At 40.5% G+C, this 20,124-nt stretch overlaps 1 protein-coding gene across 1 annotated transcript; it reads right to left on the minus strand.

The window, feature by feature from the left end:
* Positions 1-260: 260 nt before the first annotated feature.
* Positions 261-8,080, minus strand: thnsl2 (threonine synthase-like 2). Its single transcript, XM_042509644.1, has 9 exons — positions 8,059-8,080; positions 7,898-7,958; positions 6,294-6,525; positions 4,686-4,880; positions 3,686-3,838; positions 3,370-3,603; positions 1,528-1,676; positions 638-763; positions 261-551 (listed from the first exon to the last, which is right to left on the minus strand). The coding sequence occupies exons 3-9, from the start codon at positions 6,514-6,516 to the stop codon at positions 261-263; spliced, it is 1,371 nt and encodes a 456-aa protein (XP_042365578.1). The 5' UTR covers positions 6,517-6,525; positions 7,898-7,958; positions 8,059-8,080.
* Positions 8,081-20,124: the final 12,044 nt, after the last annotated feature.

Raw genomic sequence — 20,124 nt, forward strand, 5'->3', positions numbered from 1 at the left:
TGAGGACAAGCGGTTACAGAAAATGACTGACTGACTGACTGACTTTCCTTTGTCTTTTCTTTCTTACTTTTTTTGTTTGTTTTTTTCTTCCCACACCTCTTCCTAATTTCCTGCTAATTTGGGGATAATTTCGTCTTGAGTTGCTCATTGCCCTCCTCTCATGTTTCTGAAAGAAATTAGGTTTCAAAGGGTTGAATGACTGGTTGTATTTTAGAGCTTTTCAGACAGACCCTTTGCTTCTATTGGTCCTTTGCTCTTGTTTATGTCTTCCTGTTGTCTTCCCGTGTGTCCTCCTTAAGACTGGACGACCTCTGAAACCCTGCTGCTTCACATCTTGCAGTGAAGTCAGAAATGTCTTTTGTATGTGGCTGAATAGGTGAACACAGCATGACTGACCTGTTGATTTTGGCGCTGTGAGGACAGTGGTAGTGATGCCATACAGCCACTGCTGTGTGTGGACACAGGACATACTGGTTCTCCTCCCAGCACCTCCTCATGGTCTCCAGGATCCCGTCATCACTCACTGTTCCAGTAGATAAAACTTGTGACAACTAGAAAGAGAACAGAAGGAAGCATCATGAATGGGCGGTGTAGTCGGTAAGCAAGGAAGTGTTAGTAAGTGTTAAATGTTTGGTACCAGTTCACGGTGGTTCTCCGGCAGAGAATGTCGATGTGATTGTTGGAACTCCTCCATCATGTTCTTCACTGCAGCTCCGTCTCTGCCCAGCAGCAGCCAGAACACTCGCTCCATGTTGTACGGGTCCTTGTACGCAACAGAAATCAAGGAGTGTGACAACAAATGACCAAATTTAAAACTATGTTTTAGTAGCTGCACTGCTTTGAATTTTAACTGAATAGCCCCGCTCTATTCTAGGTGTGCTCGAACACCACCAGGTCTATTTGCTATTTTTTACACAGGATATGTTATATGTATGTAAGTGTGTGTGTGTGTGTAGGTATTTGCATGGGTGTAAGCGCACGTACCTAAGTACACATGTGTGTATATATACGTATATATATGTATTTCTGTATAGGTATGTATATAGGTATATGTATGTATATATGTGTGTATGTATGGATGTATAGGTATGTATATACGTGTAAAAGGATGTGTGTGTGTGTTATATTTAAATTGCATTTTATATGAATGATGGTAATGATGGTATTGTACCTTGTTTTCTTATATTGTATGATGTGGTTTTGTGAAGCACTTTGTCACTCTGGTTTAGAAAAGCTCAATGGAAATAAAGTTTATTTATTATCACGTTACAGCATAACTGGGACATTGCCATGAAATTTGCTTAACATGTTCATTCACCTCTGGGGCTGTCAAAAAAATGTTAAAGTGTATATTTGCTCCTAAAAACAGATTTCAGATAGACTGAAAAACAAAACCACAACTATAAAAAAATATTTTTAAACAAGCGTTAATAAACAATGTTGTGATGTTCTCCACAGACTGATGTCTGAAAAAATCAGATTTTTATTAGCAGTAGTAACTAAAGGCTGTGGAACTGCGTGACCTACCTGGATGTCTATGGCAGGGGCCAAAGTTTGTGTGACATTATCCGCCATGGAAAAGTCACCGGTGGTTACCGTCCTGTGCACGATGTCATTAGAGTTCACCATGGCAACCAGCTTCAGGGGCAACCCCATCTGTTTCACTATGTAGCCAGCTGAGACATAAACAGATGGGCAGACAGAGAGATGGACAAACCTTCTCATTAGCCTTCTGTTATTGGAGCAGCATGTTGTGCTTATGACCATTTGAAAGAAAAAGGTTCCCTTTCTGATAAAATGAATAATGACTGCATTAAAGGGAAAGTTTACCCCAAAATCATACATATTTTTCCTCTTACCTGTAGTGCCGTTTAACAGTCTAAATAGTTTTTGTGTGAGTTGCCGAGTGTTGAAGATAATGGCTGTAGAAATGTCTGACTCCGCTCCAATAGAACCAGATGGCACCCGGCTTGTGGTGTTCAAAGTGAAAAAAAAAAACCAAAACTTCGAAAAACAGATTAGTTTAGACTTTATTGTAAGCAGTTTCATGAAGGACCTATTTTCTGTCTACTGAACTACACCCACAAACCATATCACTGTGCAGAAGGAAGAGTGCGTCTACTGCTAGCTCAGCTAGCACCACTGAGCTAGCTAACATTAAGGCGCAGCCGAGGAGGATATCTCTGACATCTCTATGACTGATGTCTCCAACATTCGGCAACTCACACCAGAACAATATAGATTGATAAACAGCACTGCAGGTAAGAAGAAAAATATGGATTTTTGATTTGGTTTGAACTGTCCCTTTAAATTACACAGATTCACAATCTGAAAAAAACTCCTTTATTGTAGGAACTTTAAATCTAAGAAATTAAATAAGAAAAATTGATGCTTGAAACAACTAGTCAAAGACTTATTTGCTTAAATTTGATAACAGATACAACAGATACTGTATATCTGTATGTATGTTGGCTAAAAAGTAACAAAGAAGTGCAGTGAAGAAATGCTTAAAGTATATTTGAGGTCATTTCAGAGGTCAGGTCAGACAACGGGTAAGTGTAAGACAACGGGTAAGTGTAAGACATTCATCATTTGAGCTTCAGTAACTTTTATTAGGAATTTGTAACACATTTTGACATTTGGAAAAATAAAGGGTGGACTGAAATAAGAATTCCTACATTAACAAAACATGACAGATAAAGAAAACTGAGAAAAAAATAGTCCATCAACTAAAAAATAAATAAATACATAAAGTCCTATAGGTGGCTCTGAAAAGGTGTTCTGATGATTCAGTTCATGTTTAACTATGACCAAGTTTTAGTTGGAATTCACTCTAACTGTTGTGATACTAAGGTGACTGTGACTGCCCCCCACAAGGGAGCATCTACTGTATGTTAGCCTATGGAGGCTTATGAGAGACACAAGTGTTTTAATTTTAACAGCCACTAAATTCTTTATATTGAAACATTAACACTGAATTCATAAAACTGAAAGACTTTTTTGAAATTTTGAAAGCTACGTATCTGAATTTGTTCTGGATCCACCTCTTTGAAAATAAAATATGAAAATTCTTGATTTGCAATTTTAAAAGCTGAATTCAATTTTTTTTTACAATGTTAACAAAAACTAAGCTCCAAAATTCATGTTTTCAGGATTTAACAAAAAAAAATTCAGGTTTCTCAGATTCAATTATTAAAATTCAGTTCCGTTATTGTTAAAATTAAAATATTTGTGTTTTTATTTGCTTCCATACAGCCACATTTTAACCCTGATTATTACACACTCAGCATAGTATTTATTAATCAAAGTAAAGATTTTTGGGGGGAGTAATCACTCAATCTAGTTCCCTACCAGCAGTAATAAACCTACCTGCGATGTTTCCCGCCCCTCCAGTAGGCACCACCACCTCCAGCTCTGGCAGGTCCTTGTCAGCCTGCTCCATCCCACTAAGCTCCAGGTAAGCGTAGATGAAGTGAGCAAGCTGGATCATGACTCTGGACCAGTTGACTGAGTTGAGGCTCATGAGGTTGTGAGACCTGACCAGCTGTGAGTCGGCAAAGAGACGGCGCAGAGGCTGATCTATGTCATCAGAGCTGCCGTCAGCTATAGAGGAAAAAAACACGTGTGAACTAAATGTAATTGTGTGATAGTGAAAGAGCAGCTGTTAGTCGTTTAGCCTCCTCACCTGCGAACACGTGGACGTTGTCCTCCAGGCAGGTGATCATGTGTTTCTCTTGGACCGGAGTGATGCGTCCTCGAGGATAAACCACCACCACTTCCAGCCCGCTGAGACCTTTGGCGCTGTGGATGGCCGAGCCTCCTGTGTCCCCTGATGTACCTGGAGAGGAAAAAACCAGCTGACTGATCCACATCCATCACATTTATCATCGATAATGACACAATCTATGAAGCTTTTTGTAGTCTTGGTGCTTTTTTCTCTTCTGGGGAGCAAAAATGTGCTTGTTCATGCCATGATAATGGCAGTGATGACTGTCAGTGTCAGAATAAAGGATCTTTACCTTCAGCTGACTAAACTTTGCATTTAAATCGCAGTTTTTCTACCTGGCCAGTAATTTTGAGCCTTTGAAGCCTGAACAAACTAGCTTCATTTCTTTAAAAACACGGGAAAAAGTTGACCTGAAAATGTATGTAAAGAACGAAAGAAAGAAAAAGAACATTTTAAAAATGACTTGGAAAAAGTTAAAAATAAATAAATAAAAAACTAAATTACATTTTTAAAATAATGTCATATATGTAATTATGATATCATAAATGTAGTCTTTTTTCCTAGCTTATTTCTCTTTTTCCTAGCTTTTTAAAAATAATTTTCTAAATTACTGACTTCTTGCAATTTGTGGAACATTTCTTGCCAAGTTTCTCATTGCCTTTTCCCCCTATCTTTTTGAAAGAAATCAGGGTTCAAGGGTTTACATGCTCGTGAAAGGTGTCTGAAAGCAGCACAACAAAACTGATATCACTCCAAATTTCAAAGGGTTAATAAAATGCATTCCTTAAGATAACAGGGAATGACCAGAGAGTGCTTCTAGTTAATCAGGACTCAAACAAATCAAAGCCCCTACAAAGACTCTAATAAACCAAACATATTTATGTCTGATATTTCCTTTAAAAGTGCAAAAACTAGTTCCTGCATTTGATCACATGGCGTGGTAGGTGCTGGCTCTTACCTACAAGAACAGTAGCTCTGCGATTCTGTTTTCGGAGGAAGTAGTCAAGGAAGCGCACAGTGCAGGTCATAGCCAGGTCCTTAAAGGCCAAGGTCTCTCCATGGAAGAGCTCGAGGACTGACAGACCGTTTTTCAGCCGGGCCGTTCTCACCACCTCGGGCACTGAGAATCCAGACAGGGCCTCACGCACGAGGACTGCAGGAAGGACAAGAGAGAGAAACAAATCATGTTCTTGGTGTTTGGAGCTTTGCTCTTATGGAACAGATTTTTGTTTTTAATCATTTTGTTTAACTTCTCTGTTTTAATTCTTTAATTATTATTCTTAAAGCTGCAGTTGTTAACTTTTATAAAAATACATTTTTGTTATATTTGCTGAAACTGTCACTGTCACTATCCTGATAGAAGTACATGTGACAGATACTTGGTGAAAACATCTTTTTCCTAGACTAGACAGTACTGTTGAAATATAAATCAAGATTCTGTTAATGCATTGCCTATAGCTCACATTTAATGCTTTCAGAAACATTTCAGTGTACTGTTCAGCTGTAACATGACAAAATAAGTGACTCTGCTGCCATGTTGAAAACCATCAAGACAAAAACAAGCACTGCCCACCAGCATTCTCACCAATCATGTATGACTGGTTGTTTTTGTTCATGTGTGGTGGTTTCTTGTAAATGCCATTAGGAGCAGCATGAGAAGGCAGAGGAGAATTATTTATGTATATATATGTGTCCTCTCCGTGTTTCAACTCCAGCTGTCGCTTTGTCTGTGATTTTAAGATACCAACCCCAAAAGCCACCTTTCGCATTAGTATAATACACCACCGGGCAGCATCACTTTGTAATTCGGTCAAATGGAACCACTCCAGGTGTTGTGATACGCTGCCAGTCAGCCGGATGTTACCTGTCGTGGCAGTGTGATACATCACTGGACAGCATCAAGTTAAAAAGCTGTGTGTGATATGAAGCTGGAAAGTCCCTCTGGGGCAAGTGGAAGGGGTGGTGGATGTGACCAACAAACCCCGGACTTTCACCAGCTGTTTGCTTCCTGTATGAAAGAAGCCAAACTTAAAAACATGCTTTTGTTACCTAAACTTAACCACCTGTGCCTTTGTAGCCTAATCCTAACCATGTGCTTTTGTTGACATCCCCGCGTTGGTTGCCATGTGCTTTTGTTCCCTAACCTAATAAAGTGCATGTGTTGCATAAAAAAACATGTGCTTTTGTTGACATCCCGGCACTGGTTGCGGCATCCTGGAACATCAACAGCAAATGCAGGAACATACCTTGAGCATAATATGTAGACACAAAAAGCAGCGATAAAGAGGCGATATGTAACATCTTGAGATTAGAATGTGTTGGATAGTTTCAGCAAATATGACAAAAAAGTTATTTTTTTTTTAAAATAAAAGTTACCAAGCATAGCTTCAAAATACCACATTTGTGTTTTTTCTAACTTCTATTGTTCCTCTTTCCTCAGTTCAATCATGCATGCTTTGGACACCAGTTTATACAGTTCACAATTCATATTTTGTTTTCCTTTCATTTAACTCTTTGACATGGAAACCAAACATCCCCTAATATCAAATGACATGTAGCGGCTCACCCTGCAGGTCCTCTCTGGGGATCAGCTGAGTGGGGATGAACAGTGAGGCAACCTCCACCACCAGCTGGGTGTAAGTCAGCCCCCTCCAGCCCCACAGGGTGTCCGGGCTGAGCACAGGCACACTCTCGGGCATGAACATCCCCCCATCTGAAGCATAACCTGAGAACAGCACATCCTGGAAGTCCAGTCCACGGACCCCACCCCGAGTACTGCAGTACTGCATCGCACTAACCTGTGAATGAAGACCACAATGTTACACACACGCTATACATTTTGTGTCCTATTTACCCCTCTGCATCTATTATTACATACGCCACATCTACATATTCTAACCCTTCATTTTCAAAACCCCCAGCGAGGCAGATGTACAGAATGGACGATATTTGAATAATCATATTTGAAGTTGACTTTTAAAACAATTTTGTGGCAGTTCAGATGGTGCTGGGGGCCTATGTCACTTGTCATTTCCTCTCTGTCTCTCTCTCTCTCCATTTCCTGTCATCCCTCTACTGTCGCTCTCTCATAAGGCATTTGATGCTTAATTGCAAGTAGAATTTGTAACTGAAAATTTGTTTACAACACAAAAGTCTAATATTAGCTCAATCCTGCATTAACAGCTACTGTTAGTGGCCCTGTCTTTTACAGAACCCCTAAACCAAAAGGTAGTTTGAAGAGCTCCACAACTTTACGAATGTGGCGACGTGGTAGTGGGTACTTTTATATTATAAAGGGGCTGTAACAGAATGATACAAATTGCAAGCCAGACAACGCCACCTAGGGACTTTCACCCAAGGAGTTTTACCCAGTTCTAAGCAGTAAGGCAAACACAGGTTCAAGCACTACAAGAAAAATCAGAATTTATTTATTACTAATTATTTAAGCAAAAAAAAATAATCATTAAAACTGGAAGTGTCTGTGGAGGGAAAAGAAGGAATTAGTAGTGAGCAATGAATGCGGGTCAAAATTACGGGAGGAGGTATGAAAATTTATTACAATTTATGCTCTTAATAACTCTTTTCAATTAATAAAAACACTTCCAAAGTAAATTATTAAAACTATCAAAAAAACAAGGGAAAGGGGGAGTGAGTGGAAGCTAGCGAGGGGGAGGCAAACTACCAAAGGAAGTGTCCCAGGAGTGCACTTACCCACCACTCGTGAACTCACAGCAAACACACAGCAAACGGGTGCAAACTATCGTGTCCCAGTGCCCTTATCACTACAACAGAAAGGTGCTGGGAACCACCCTGAGTGCCTAGCCTCCACCGCTAGCCAGCAACCACTGCACTGTAAGGGTGACAAAAGGAAATATTACTAAAGAAACGGTTAAAACTGTATTAGACCAGTTGGTTCAAGCTAAAAAGGCAAATTTTAATAACACTTAAAAAACTACCTGAAACAAACACTCATCTCAACAGAGCAAACAGAACAAAAACAAAACAGCCCAAAACAAAACGGCAGCTGATTGTGTCTGAGCAGGTACTACAATTACCCTAATGTCCTTCAATCAGTCTGGAACAATTCACCACTACGAAAGAGGCAAACACGATGTTAACACATTTTGTGTGGTTTGTGGAAGTTAAACATTGTTGAAAAAGTTAACAAACCTCAAATCCGTTTTAATGGACACCACGACAACCAGGCCATCAGTGCACAACAGACAGTAAACTATTAAACACAAACACAATGTATACACACAATGCTTCTGTTAAAATAAAAATCACTACAAGATAAAAGTCTAAAATGACCTCCAGGCCACATTACCCACCTCAGAGACATGACCATGTGGCAGCCACCAGGCACAGACAAAGAGAAAGACAGCCTTCATGCCACAGGTGTCTTAAGTAGGCTGCCAATTTAAGGGGGTTGGGAAAGGGGAGGAGCTGACCTACTTTTTGGAGAGGCTGCAGTCTGCAGCCTCTAACTCAGATTCTCTCTGCTACAATCTCCCCCTACTTTTTGAATCGCCGACTCGGCGATTGTTTAATTATTGCCAAGGTCTAAAAATATTAGATACAGGTACCTGGGAGTTCGCAGCCCCAATCGCCCTGCTCCCCACAGCCTGGGGGAGGCGGTGAACATTTGTGTGCCTTCCAGCTGTCGACCTATTGGACCTCCTCACCGCCTCAGGCTCAGCTTCCTGTTGGTTCCCTGCCTGGTGAAGTGGGGGCCAAGCCTGTGACTGCCCACCTGAAGATGTAGAGGGCACTGAAGAATCAGGCTGAGGTATAGGGGCTGGAGCAACATCAATCTGTGGGCCTGAAAGATTCACAGGCTCATGAGTTTGAGTGGGTTCTGGCAGGATTACACACAAATCCTCGTCTAATGAGTCTTCTGCCAAGGGATGGGGTACCACGTCCTCAGGTGGGCAGGTATCGGTGCCTTTGTCCCCCACGGTACATTGAGGGCAACTTTTCAGTAAGGTGCGGTGAACATGCTTTACCTTGCTGGAGTCATCCAATGGAGCAATGGTGTATACAGATCCACCTCCCTGGGGGGCCTTTACAACCTCATACAATACAGAGCTCCACACATTCTGGATCTTATGGCGGCCCCTGATGCCCACATCCTTGAGGTACACCAGCTGTCCAACTTGCAGGGAGGAATCCTTCACCTTTTCATCAGGACGTGTTTTGCGGCGATTTGCAGCAGCTTGCCGATGCTCTGTGGCTCCTTCAAAAGCCAGCCGGAGCCTGGTTTGATGCTCCACAATCCAGTCTTGTATACTTCCTGCTACTGGGACTGGGGCTCTTCCTAGAAGAAAGTCGACAGGGGATCTTGACCAAACATCAAGAAGAATGGGGACTCACCAGTAGATTGATGGACTGTTGTGTTGTACGAAAACACCACTTGAGGCAGATGCGATGACCAGTCTCTCTTTTTCGTTGTAGGCAATGTGCGTAGAAGGTCGTGCAGGATCCTATTAAACCTCTCACACTGGCCATTTCCTTCAGGATGGTAAGGTGTAGTGTGAGTCTTTTTGATGCCATACAAGGTGCACAACTGTTGAATTAGGTCACTCTCAAAATTTCGACCCTGGTCGGAGTGAATACGGCTGGGCACACCAAACTTGCAGAACCACTCATTTACTAATGTTTTAGCCACAGTTGTCGCACGTTGGTCCTTGGTGGGGACCACGAGAGTGTATTTAGAAAAGACATCTGTCATGACCAACACATTTTCCATACCATTTTTAGAAGGCTCCAACAAGGTGAAGTCCACTGCCAGGATCTGGTTTGGACGAGCAGCGAGGAGGTGACCCATGAACGTGCGAATTGTTGGCTGAGTGTCCTTAGCGACCTGACACCTTTCACACTCTTGACACCAACGCTTGACATCCTGGTGCATGCCCGGCCAGTAGCACCTCTGCCACACTAAACTGGTGGTCCGATCCACCCCCTGGTGGCCATGCTCGTTGTGTAGCTGATGCAAGACCTGGGTTTTTAGTGAGGAGGGCAGGACCAGCTGGAGTACCTCATCCCCATCAGGTTGGAAGACCTTACGGTATAACACTCCATCCGATCCGATCCCACTGTTTTACCAGTGCTAGGGCCTGTTTGGACAGCGCACGTCGCTCTGCTGCATCTGGGGCCCTCATGCGAGTCCAAAACATCAAAAAGTCACGGATTACAGAGTCAGCCGCCTGTAGAGCATGGAGATCAGTAACAGAATGACTTGGAAATACAGATATGGTATTCTGCGTTACCTCGGGTACTGGATTTGATACTCCCTGGATGGCCTGTGGAAGACGGGTGCCAGGTGCCAGATTGTCAGCTGTGACTGATGCAGGTAAGTACTGTCGTGAAAGGGCATCAGCATTTCCATTGCTTTTTCCAGGTCTGTACTTGATGACATAATCGAAGTTGGCGAGTTGTGATGCCCAATGTTGTTCCACAGCACCCAACTTTGCTGTTGAGAGGTGGCTTAAGGGGTTATTGTCAGTATAAACAATGCATTTCTGACCCAACAGATATTCTCTGAATTTTTCAGTCATGGCCCAAAAATTCAAGCTTCGCAGAACTGTAATTGTTCATATTACGTTCTGTTGGCCTAAGGCCACGGCTGGCATATGCTATTGGCCGGATCTTACCGTCCTGCTCCTGGGAAAGAACGGCTCCCAACCCGCTGTGGCTGGCATCCACTTCCAGGATGAAGGGCAGCGAGAAATTGGCATAGGCCAGCACTGGTGCTCCCACAAGGTAGCGCTTAAGACCTTCAAAGCTCTCTTCACACTCCTCAGTCCATGCAGCCATTAGAGGCTGCTCAGATTTTCTGCGGTTTTTGGTACCTCTCAGCTCAGCGACCAGCCTGTGAAGAGGGGCTGCCAGCTTAGCGAAACCACCGACGAAACGTCTATAGTAGCTGGCAAACCCCAAAAATGACTGCAACTCAGCGACATTAGTAGGCCTTTTCCAGTTGGAGACTGTTTCAATCTTACGAGGATCAGTAGCCACCCCCTCTTTCGAGATCACATGGCCTAGGTAACCAACCTCCTCCTTGAAGAAGCAGCATTTCTCCAGCTTTGCCTTGAGATTCTCTTGCTTCAGCCGTCCCAGCACTGAATCGAGACTCTCCATGTGCTGGGCTACAGTGGAAGAGAAAATAACAATGTCATCAAGGTACAATAAATAACAAGGACTGGTAATTTTGAGCTCCAAAAATCCTTTCCATGAGTCTCTGAAATGTACTTGGTGCATTGCAAAGTCCAAAAGGCATTCTATTCCACTCAAAAAGGCCAAATGGTGTACAAAAAGCAGTTTTCATTTTGTCCTCTTCAGTTACCGGCACTTGATTGTACCCACTAGCCAGGTCTAGGGTGGAGAACCAGCGAGCTCCAGAGAGGGCATCCAGGGACTCCTCGATCCTGGGCAGGGGGAAGGCATCCTTCCGCGTCTTGCTGTTAAGAAGCCTGTAGTCCACACACAGCTGAAGAGTGCCATCCTTCTTCCTGACGAGGTCTATGGGAGAGGCGAAGGGGCTGCTACTTTTCCTAATAACGTGTGACTCGAGAAGCTGGTGAATATGGGCTTTAACAGCATCATACTCTGAGGGAGGAATGCGCCTATACCCCTGTCGTATTGGTGTCTCATCCAGTAAAGGAATATCATGAGAAATCAGGTTAGTACAGCCTAAGTCTCCATCATGAGCTGAAAATACACTGCTGTGTTCCTGCAAAAGGGCTCTAACCTGACACTGATCATGCTCTGACAAGGTCGACAAATCAACAGCATTAATTTTCTCCTGCACTGAGCCGGAGATTGTCTGAGAAGACACTCTAGCCGAGGTAAGTCCCTCCATCTCCGTAACCCCTGTGGGCAAACTCATTACCTTGGCATGACCTATCGTGCCTATCACAGTTCTTGGGTAAAGCACAACATCACTACCTCCTACATTGACAATCGGAACGTAAACTGTACCTCTTGTTGGTCGAACGAGAGCTGGAGAGGCCAGTAAACCTGCAGGTAACCCGTCACTCAGAGGTTCGAACAAGACATCATTACTCAAATGCTGCTGAAAGCAGGTGGCAGCTGCTAGCTTCATGCTGCTGCCAGGAATTCTAAAAACCCGCCTACCCTTCACTCTAACTCTGCCTGAGTGTTCAGGGGGTGCAGTGGCCTGGGCTTGGTGACACTGCACAGCTGACCTACTTTTTGGAGAGGCTGCAGTCTGCAGCCTCTAACTCAGATTCTCTCTGCTACACTTAGGTTATGCAGCATGTAAGAGTGTTGCTGCCATGCCAAAAAACAACAATCGACATCATTTAATAATGATAAGTTTCTTCTTAAAACAAGATGTTTTTCACAATATTTTCATGCTTTACCGAAATGTTTTCATGTTATTATGTCATACAAACTTATCATGTTATAACAAGATAGTATTTATCTGTCACAACACGAAACTTTTCATGTTAAGACGTGATTGTTTATTGTTACAAGACGTGATAAGTTTGTATGACGTATTAACATGAAATTATATTATATAACAAAAAAGGTATTGTTACAACATGAAAATATCTTATTAGAACATGAAAGAAATCTTATTATAATACGAAAATATCTTTAAAAACATGAAAATATCTTGTAAAAACAAATATATCTTGTAAAACATGAAATATCTTCTTACAACATGAAAAACATCTTGTTTTAACATGAAAATATCTTGTTACAACATGATAATATCTTGATATAAGAAGATACTTTCCACATTATTGTCTGATAATGGTCATTTTGTTTTGTTTCTGGCGTGACAGCAACACTCTTCTGTAATATTTTGCCTTTAACAAGATGCATATCTCAAATAAATTTAAGTTACCACAAACTACAGAAATGATACATTATTCCAGCTCAAGAGTACTGGTTTCTGTGGCCTTAGTGGAAACATGGAGAATAAACAGGGTACATCCACACTGCACTGAGGGTGGGAGGTTGGGGTCAGTACACAGTGGTGAAAAGTAACTAAGTACATTTATTCAAGTACTGTACTTTGGTTGGCATTTACATTGTATGCTACTTATACTTCCATTCCACAAAATTTCAGAGGGAAATGTTATACTTTTTAACCCTCTACATTTACATTAGAGCTTCGGTTATTTTTCAGATAAAAATATTTGCATGTGGTTTATAAGTTTATGAGCATTTGCACATTTTGTCATGCTTGTTTGTCAAATTTTACATCTGTAAGCTGTCAGAATTTCAACCAAAAGACATTTTTCAAGAGTGAAAATCTCAGAAGTAAAATGCACTGTCCCTTTTTTTTGTTTGTTTGTTTGTTTGTCTTGTGAATCTTTATCGTCTCCCATTATTTTATGTTCAGGAATACAGGAATTCTGATGTGGTTACTACCAATGCCGTCTTTTCCACCATGATTTAACCTTTGAACACACATTTGACCTTCTGGAGGCCTTTATATGTATATGAACATCTGAGATTTGGGATTTGTATGTTTTTTCATATAAAAAACCAATAAAAACAGTTGAAAAATAAAAAAAAATACAGTAAAATGCACTGCTGATCATTTTGCATAATCCTGTTAATGTTGAGCAGTGATAGTGGGTGGAACATGCTAGAAATGTGGATAGAGGCTAAATACAGACTGTTTTAACTTTGATCTGTTGCTGATGAGCAGTCAATCCAAACGGTTCTTTTGCATAGTTCTGTTATTTAAAAAGCTGTGACATGTAAGGAGCCCAGCCTGATCACTGTAAAACTGCCTTTACACTTCATATTGTCTGTAAAGTTGCAAAAGTGCATGAATGTAGAACTTCCTAACTTAATTGATTTTCCTGAGCTGCATTCAGTTTAAAGAATGCTGCAACCTGTACGAGGTCTGTGCTGTAATGTGATATACACAACAGTGAGCCTGGAGTCACAATTCACGACAGTACATGAAGCTTCAACACTGTTAAAATGTCACTTTACAAGAGCCATGAGTCATGACAGCTACACCTACGGAGTCAGCACAGACTCTATATACTGCATTTACTACTCACCAAGCTGAGGTCAAATGGATTTAAACTCTTTCCTCTTCACTTTCTTTACTCTGCACACCTTCACATTCTGCACCCTGAGGAACGATCTGACACGCCGGGGACTGTCCAAAGAAAGATAACTTCAACTTGAACTTTGGAACAACTTACCCAAGCAGCTTTTCACTTACATAAAGTGGGCTTACTTATGAGGGATGGGAATCAAAAGAGGCCCCACGATACAATATAATCACTAACTATAAAATAGTTACTATAATCACTTACTTAGGTCGAAATTGACCGGGCACGCAAGACCCCCACAAAGCGCAGACCTGACGGAGATCTTCCACCGCGAGCCACCCTTGTCAGGTTCCTCAGGTTCAAGGACAGAGAGCGGGTCGTGGCAGCAGCCAGGAAGATAGGGAGAGTGACATGGAACGGCCATCAGATCATGGTATTCCCGAACTACTCGAGACCCATCACGGAGATGCACTCAAAGTTCAAAAAGAGCAAGCAGTTGCTGCACGAGCGGCGCATGAAATTCTCACTAGGGTATCCTGCGGTGCTGGTGATCAGGACAACCAATGGCCGACGTGAGTTTGAAGACCCAAAGAAAGCAATTTTTTTCATCTCCTTCAACGGGCAGCTCCCCATAGATCATTTAATTGACAGCCCGGTGAGGTCGCTATCATATTTTTTCTGTCTCCAAACAGAACTGTTCAACTGAACTCCTATTCACCCCTTTTTCAGCAAAATAGTATGATTCCCTCCCAATTTATATGTTGTGGAGAACGCAGCGTTACTGTCATTTACGGGAATCTGCACTATGAGTCAGTTTATACAGTGAATTTAAATCTTTGAGGGTCTTAAGATGCATGTGCATATATTTTTTTGGTTTTGCAAGTGGTTCGGGCCTGTCTTCTTTTTTCTCTCTTTCTTTCCTAACACACCTGCAAGCATTAGAGAGGCTTAATAATTTATCTTATTCTCACTCAGGTGTTATATTGCTTACTGCTAGCTGTCTCCTTCAAGGCTGTTACTGTCGGGAACCATGGACCCATGTAGTTTTTGTTTTGTCAATGTGGCGCAGGCTGGGCGTCTATGGGTGAAGTTCTGTTTTGATCACCCAGATTTTCTGTTCGCATTTTTCATGCACCCCTTTCTCAATGTTGGCGTGGTTTTTGTTTTGTTTAATTGCAATTTTATAATGGTACACACACTATTCTCTCAGCTCGACCTCAACTCGTCTTAAAAATCAAGGTTATCTAACTGTAGATCACAAAATGCAAAGAGACAGTAAAAGCACGCTAAATTTTATGTCATGGAACATTAAGGGAATGAATCCACCCCATTAAATTGTGATCACATGTCATGTGACTTGTTAAATCCCAGGGATGCTATGTAGTGTTTATGCAAGAGGGGGCTGAGTGGGTCATGCCTTTGCCTTCTGTGGGACTAATGGAAGCAGGGGCGTGCTAACCTTAATCAACAAACAATTGCAATTTAAAGGCCTCAATGAAGTCAGTGATGGAGCTGGACATTTTCTACTTATACTAACCGAAATTCAAGGTCAAACTGTCATATTAGCCATTGTATATGCTCCAAACCCTGATGAACCTGCCTTTTTCAGAAAAAATTGAGGCTAAACTAAGTGATCTAGGCAATTGTCCCGTTATTATGGGTGGCGATTTCAACCTGATTTTAGATCATATTCTAGATAGAAATCCACCTGCCTTTCAGATAAACAGATCAGCTAGGGTCCTAGGAGACATCTGCAGGTACTCAGGATTTCGATGTTTGGTGATTGCTTCACCCTGCCACTAGAGACTAACCTTTTACTCATCCCCTCACGGCACACTGTCAAGATTGAACTTCTTTCTCATTTCAAATTCTGTCACTTCCTCTGTAGTTTCCTCTAATGTTTGGTAACATACTAATTTCTGACCACGCCCCTGTATTTCTCAGCATGCGCCCCTTTAATAAACAGTTCGCTCCCCAAGATGGAGACTAAATTCCAGCCCCCTCTGTCAATTTCTGTTGTAGCCACTTGGTCTTCTGGCAGTCTTAGAAAAACTGTCATTCAGAATCTTGAATAAAGTGGATCTCTACGTGCGTAAATGGAGTAATTGGGACATCCACATTAAGGGTTCTAATGGAAGCCCGATTTGCCCGTAAACTCCCTTATCCCCTTTTTATTTTGTGTACCATTGTAAAATACTTATCCTTTTAAGGTTTCCTCCTTTTTTTCTTTTCTTTTTTCCCTGTTTGTTTGTTTGTTTTTGTTTTGTTTACATGTGTTTTGTTTGTTATCAGAATTTACAGTGTTAGTTTTGTAATTTATGTTGTTTATGTTACTGGCTTTGTGATTATTATGTATAATTCAATGCTCTATTCTTTAAAGGGATTGTTCCTTGGCACTGTTAGGTAATGTCCTTTTTTATGTTCCCTGCCTACATTGTATCCACTGTATGTCATTCTATGAAAAATAATAAAAACTATAAATCTAAAAAAAAAACTTGTGTCAAAATGGACATGCTACACACATGGTTAGCTTAAAGATTAGAGACATTCTCAATGATTCCATCATTCAGTTCATCTCACTGAAACCATCAGCACCAGACAAGACGGTAACACCCGCATAGTAAACTAGAGATGCAAAAAGAAAGAGGTTTAAATATTGCACCCCCCATCTTTACAGAGCAACAGTTTTGTTCAAAGGGAAATAAAAGCCTGTCCCATAGAGACACCTGTTCCAAATGTAAGGCTGTTGAGGTCAGTCATTTCAGCAAATAATGGCTCTTAATTTAAGTTTTACGGTAGTGCCCACTCTTAAACCAGTCATTTGTCAACACTTACACGTTAGGTCACCTTCTGTACTCCTTAATAGACATACGTTTTGAGTGAATGTGTTTACCTGTAGGGAGTAGGTAAGATCATTGGCTCAAACACTTGCAATACAGGTGTCAACCCCAGAAATCCCGACAGCAGAGTTCCACCTACCGAATACACATTAGCCTCGGAGCTAGCAGATACTGTTTGTTTACACTGACTCCGAAAAACTTAAAATACACGATTCTGTGTCTCAGCGTGTCTCTGCAAATACTGAATGGTTAACTTTCATTAAAAGCCGGCCTTGTCATCATTTTGTCCTCTTTAGTCGATTTGTTTGTGGCTTGATTCATTATTTTTTGACTTATAATAGATCCATGCTGGTTTGTCCCGGTTTTTTTTTTTTTTTTTTTTTTCAGACTTTATTAACAATGAAATACAGAGTTAGTGCAATTAACGGCTTAAAGATTACATTAACAACTGACAGACAAATAGAAGTAACAGAAAATAAATACATTAACAGAGATTAAGAATAGAGACAAAAATCAATTAATAAATAAAAAGATTTTTAAAAAAATAAATACATAAAATAGAAAAATAGATTATAATATAATGACAGTAGTAATAAGTAATTGAGGTACGCCAGGGGACACATGCAAATAAGTTAATTTGGATTAAAGATATTGAAGTGGGAGCAGAGATTCATAGTTTTAATAGCTTTCTTGTTTTTAGCAGAGGATATGGATTTGAAATGTAACTCCAGTTCTTTCATAAATATGGTTTGTCCCAGTTGCAGTGACAGCATGAATGTATTATACGCAAGTCGGATGCTGCACTAACACGGCCTCCCATTGGCTGCTCAAAACACTGTGGGCGGGATCATCAACAGCACACAATATAACGAACGACAGCATTTAAAACGTTTACATGAAAAAGAAAAGAAACAAAGAAAAAAAGTATAAGAGTATATAAGTATAGCAAAATGAGTAGGAAATATCTATATCTGTAAACTTAGCAATAAGACAATATGCAAGGTAAATTGTATGTAAAACTTTGAGATGTATGGCCTATTTCCTGAGCCTTATTCAAACAATATTGTGTCCTTAACATCATTTGAGCACTTCAGTGATACTTGCAAACAAATTTCTGTTTAATTAAACAGGTTTAAAATGTTTATTTAATGCAGCCCAAAATCACAGTCAAACTATCCTGGAAAAATAATTTTTTTCAGGAGGCACTTTTCCAAATATTTATTAAAACGACTAAGACATTTTTTTCTTCTCTATTTGTCTCACCTGCTAACTCATAATACAATTAAATAAGGCTAAGTACATGAGTTTGGTTATCCCGTGACATGAAATCATGAAATAATTTTAAGGATTTGCAAATTGCGAATAATTTATGAACACTCCTGAATGATATATTATTATGCATATATATTTATTTATTTTTGGTTTTTAATTCATGTTTTTTTCTTTGTCTTTTTTTTCCTTTCTTGTAGTAACTCACTTGATCACATCACTTCACAAAGAGAGACACTTGACTTATACCATCATTCATTTTAATGCACATCAGCAAACATGTAAAAACATCCTGTATGTACAAGTCTTAACACTGAGACATTACAAAAATGTGCTTACAAAAATGGAACCATGCAAATAACTGACATAAGACAAAGAGAAAAGTGGACATCACTCGCCCAACACACACACTCACACACTCACACAAACATCAGGATAGGAATAAATACACATTAAAAAGAGGAGCATGTGGATGCCATTAATTAGTAACAGTCCCTCAAAATATTCACAGAACACTTTTGCACCTGATAAAAAATGCTTTCAAATGCAAACTTCTGTTTTGGTGTATGAATGCTTGCTCTTTCATGCTCTCTGAAACTGAGCAGAATATTCTGGGCTTTTAAAAGTGGTTGATTATAGAAATCTTGTAGGCTGCTTTTTTTTTCTGATTATGTCACATAAGAGGGAAAGCTGTATTATTTGTGGGTTTAAGGTGGTTTTAGCTGCTTCTTGTTATATTGAAGTCTGTCCATTTGGTCTGTTTCACTGTAGGTTAAGGGTTCATTAAATTTTATTAAGATCAGAGAGTAGAAAACTGGTGTGAGCAGTCACCATTGAATTGACTATAATACACGACTGGAATATTAATAACCAATTTACTCTTTAACTCAATTTAATCTAAGCCACTTGGATGATTTACAGTATTAAATAAGGTCTGGTAGATACAATTCAATTCAATTTTTTAATATAATAAAAAGCAGTCCTTAAAACACAACAAGTTTCCAGGTGTTGCAAAGACGGACCAAATACACAGTAATTTACTGGTTTTAGATTCAAACGCAAAAAGTGATTATTTTCCTGACATCTCAGAGAAAAAACATAAATGCTTTCCAGTATATACACAGGAAAGTCAATGGGCAGGTTTCCATTAACCCTAAAACTGTGCAAATTGAAATTGCAAATCTAAAAAAAACTCCCATTTATCGCAAAAAAAGTTTTTATGCTCGCATGAGGTGGTATTTCAGGCAATTCGAAAAAGCCATATTTTGCAAAACTGCAATGGAAACACTTTTTTTGGCTTTTCTAGGTCACATGATGCTACGGCTATGTGCTTGTCAGTAGGAACTGGCTCCCTCATGATGCAGCAGGAGCTACAAGAGGTGTTATTGCATCGCATAACTCTTCAAAAGTTGAGCGGATCATCCGGAAGTTTTGAATCCACAATTCCTCTGTGAAATCGTGGACTATCACCTCCCAGAAATCCCTCATATGTGGCCGCTCCCACGTATTAGGGGCTCTCCTTTCCATTATGGCTCCATAACACGCCTACGTGACCTTGGATTGGAAATAATGACGACTAGTGCGATGGCTGCATAGAAATAAAGCTGCTAATGTTTTGAACATCCATCGCCATGGTTACTGGAATGTTATCGCTGGAGGAGAAGTCGCATAACATCGCTCAATGGAAAGGCAGTCATCTCGCAATTGTGTTTTATCGACATATCGAAAATAATGGTTAGATTTTGCGCAAATCTGTACTGGAAACCCGCCTACTGATGGCTTATTTTGGCAATAGAGAATCACAACACGTCTGATCTGTTATGCGATGTATCTATTTTTTTAACCCCAAAAACCATTTCACTGTTTCCCAGTGTGTGACTGTAGTTTAGGACAGGGGGTGGGGGGGCAACGACAGAAAAGTTTTGTTATTGTCTTCTTTTTTTTCTTTAAATGTGGGTTCGTCCCTTTGTACAATTCCATGTTCCCTCTCTAAATTTGGAGATTTTTGCAGGTCGGTGGTGAATGCAGCCCAGGTGGAGATCTCCAGGAGTTCTTTTTTTCCTTAGCAGCAGTTTGTCACTCACAAACTGGATTGATTGATCTGTCAATTTGTTCGGAGCTGATCATATCAGATCGATAGATAAGAGGAGCAGCTGTTTGTGAGTGAAAGCAAACCTTTCGACCTGGCAGAATTAAGAGTTAAGTTCACTTTAAAATATGCCTGGTGTTCTGCTGCTCC

This window comes from Plectropomus leopardus, chromosome 20 (assembly GCF_008729295.1).
Source record: "Plectropomus leopardus isolate mb chromosome 20, YSFRI_Pleo_2.0, whole genome shotgun sequence".
Lineage (NCBI taxonomy): Eukaryota > Metazoa > Chordata > Actinopteri > Perciformes > Serranidae > Plectropomus > Plectropomus leopardus.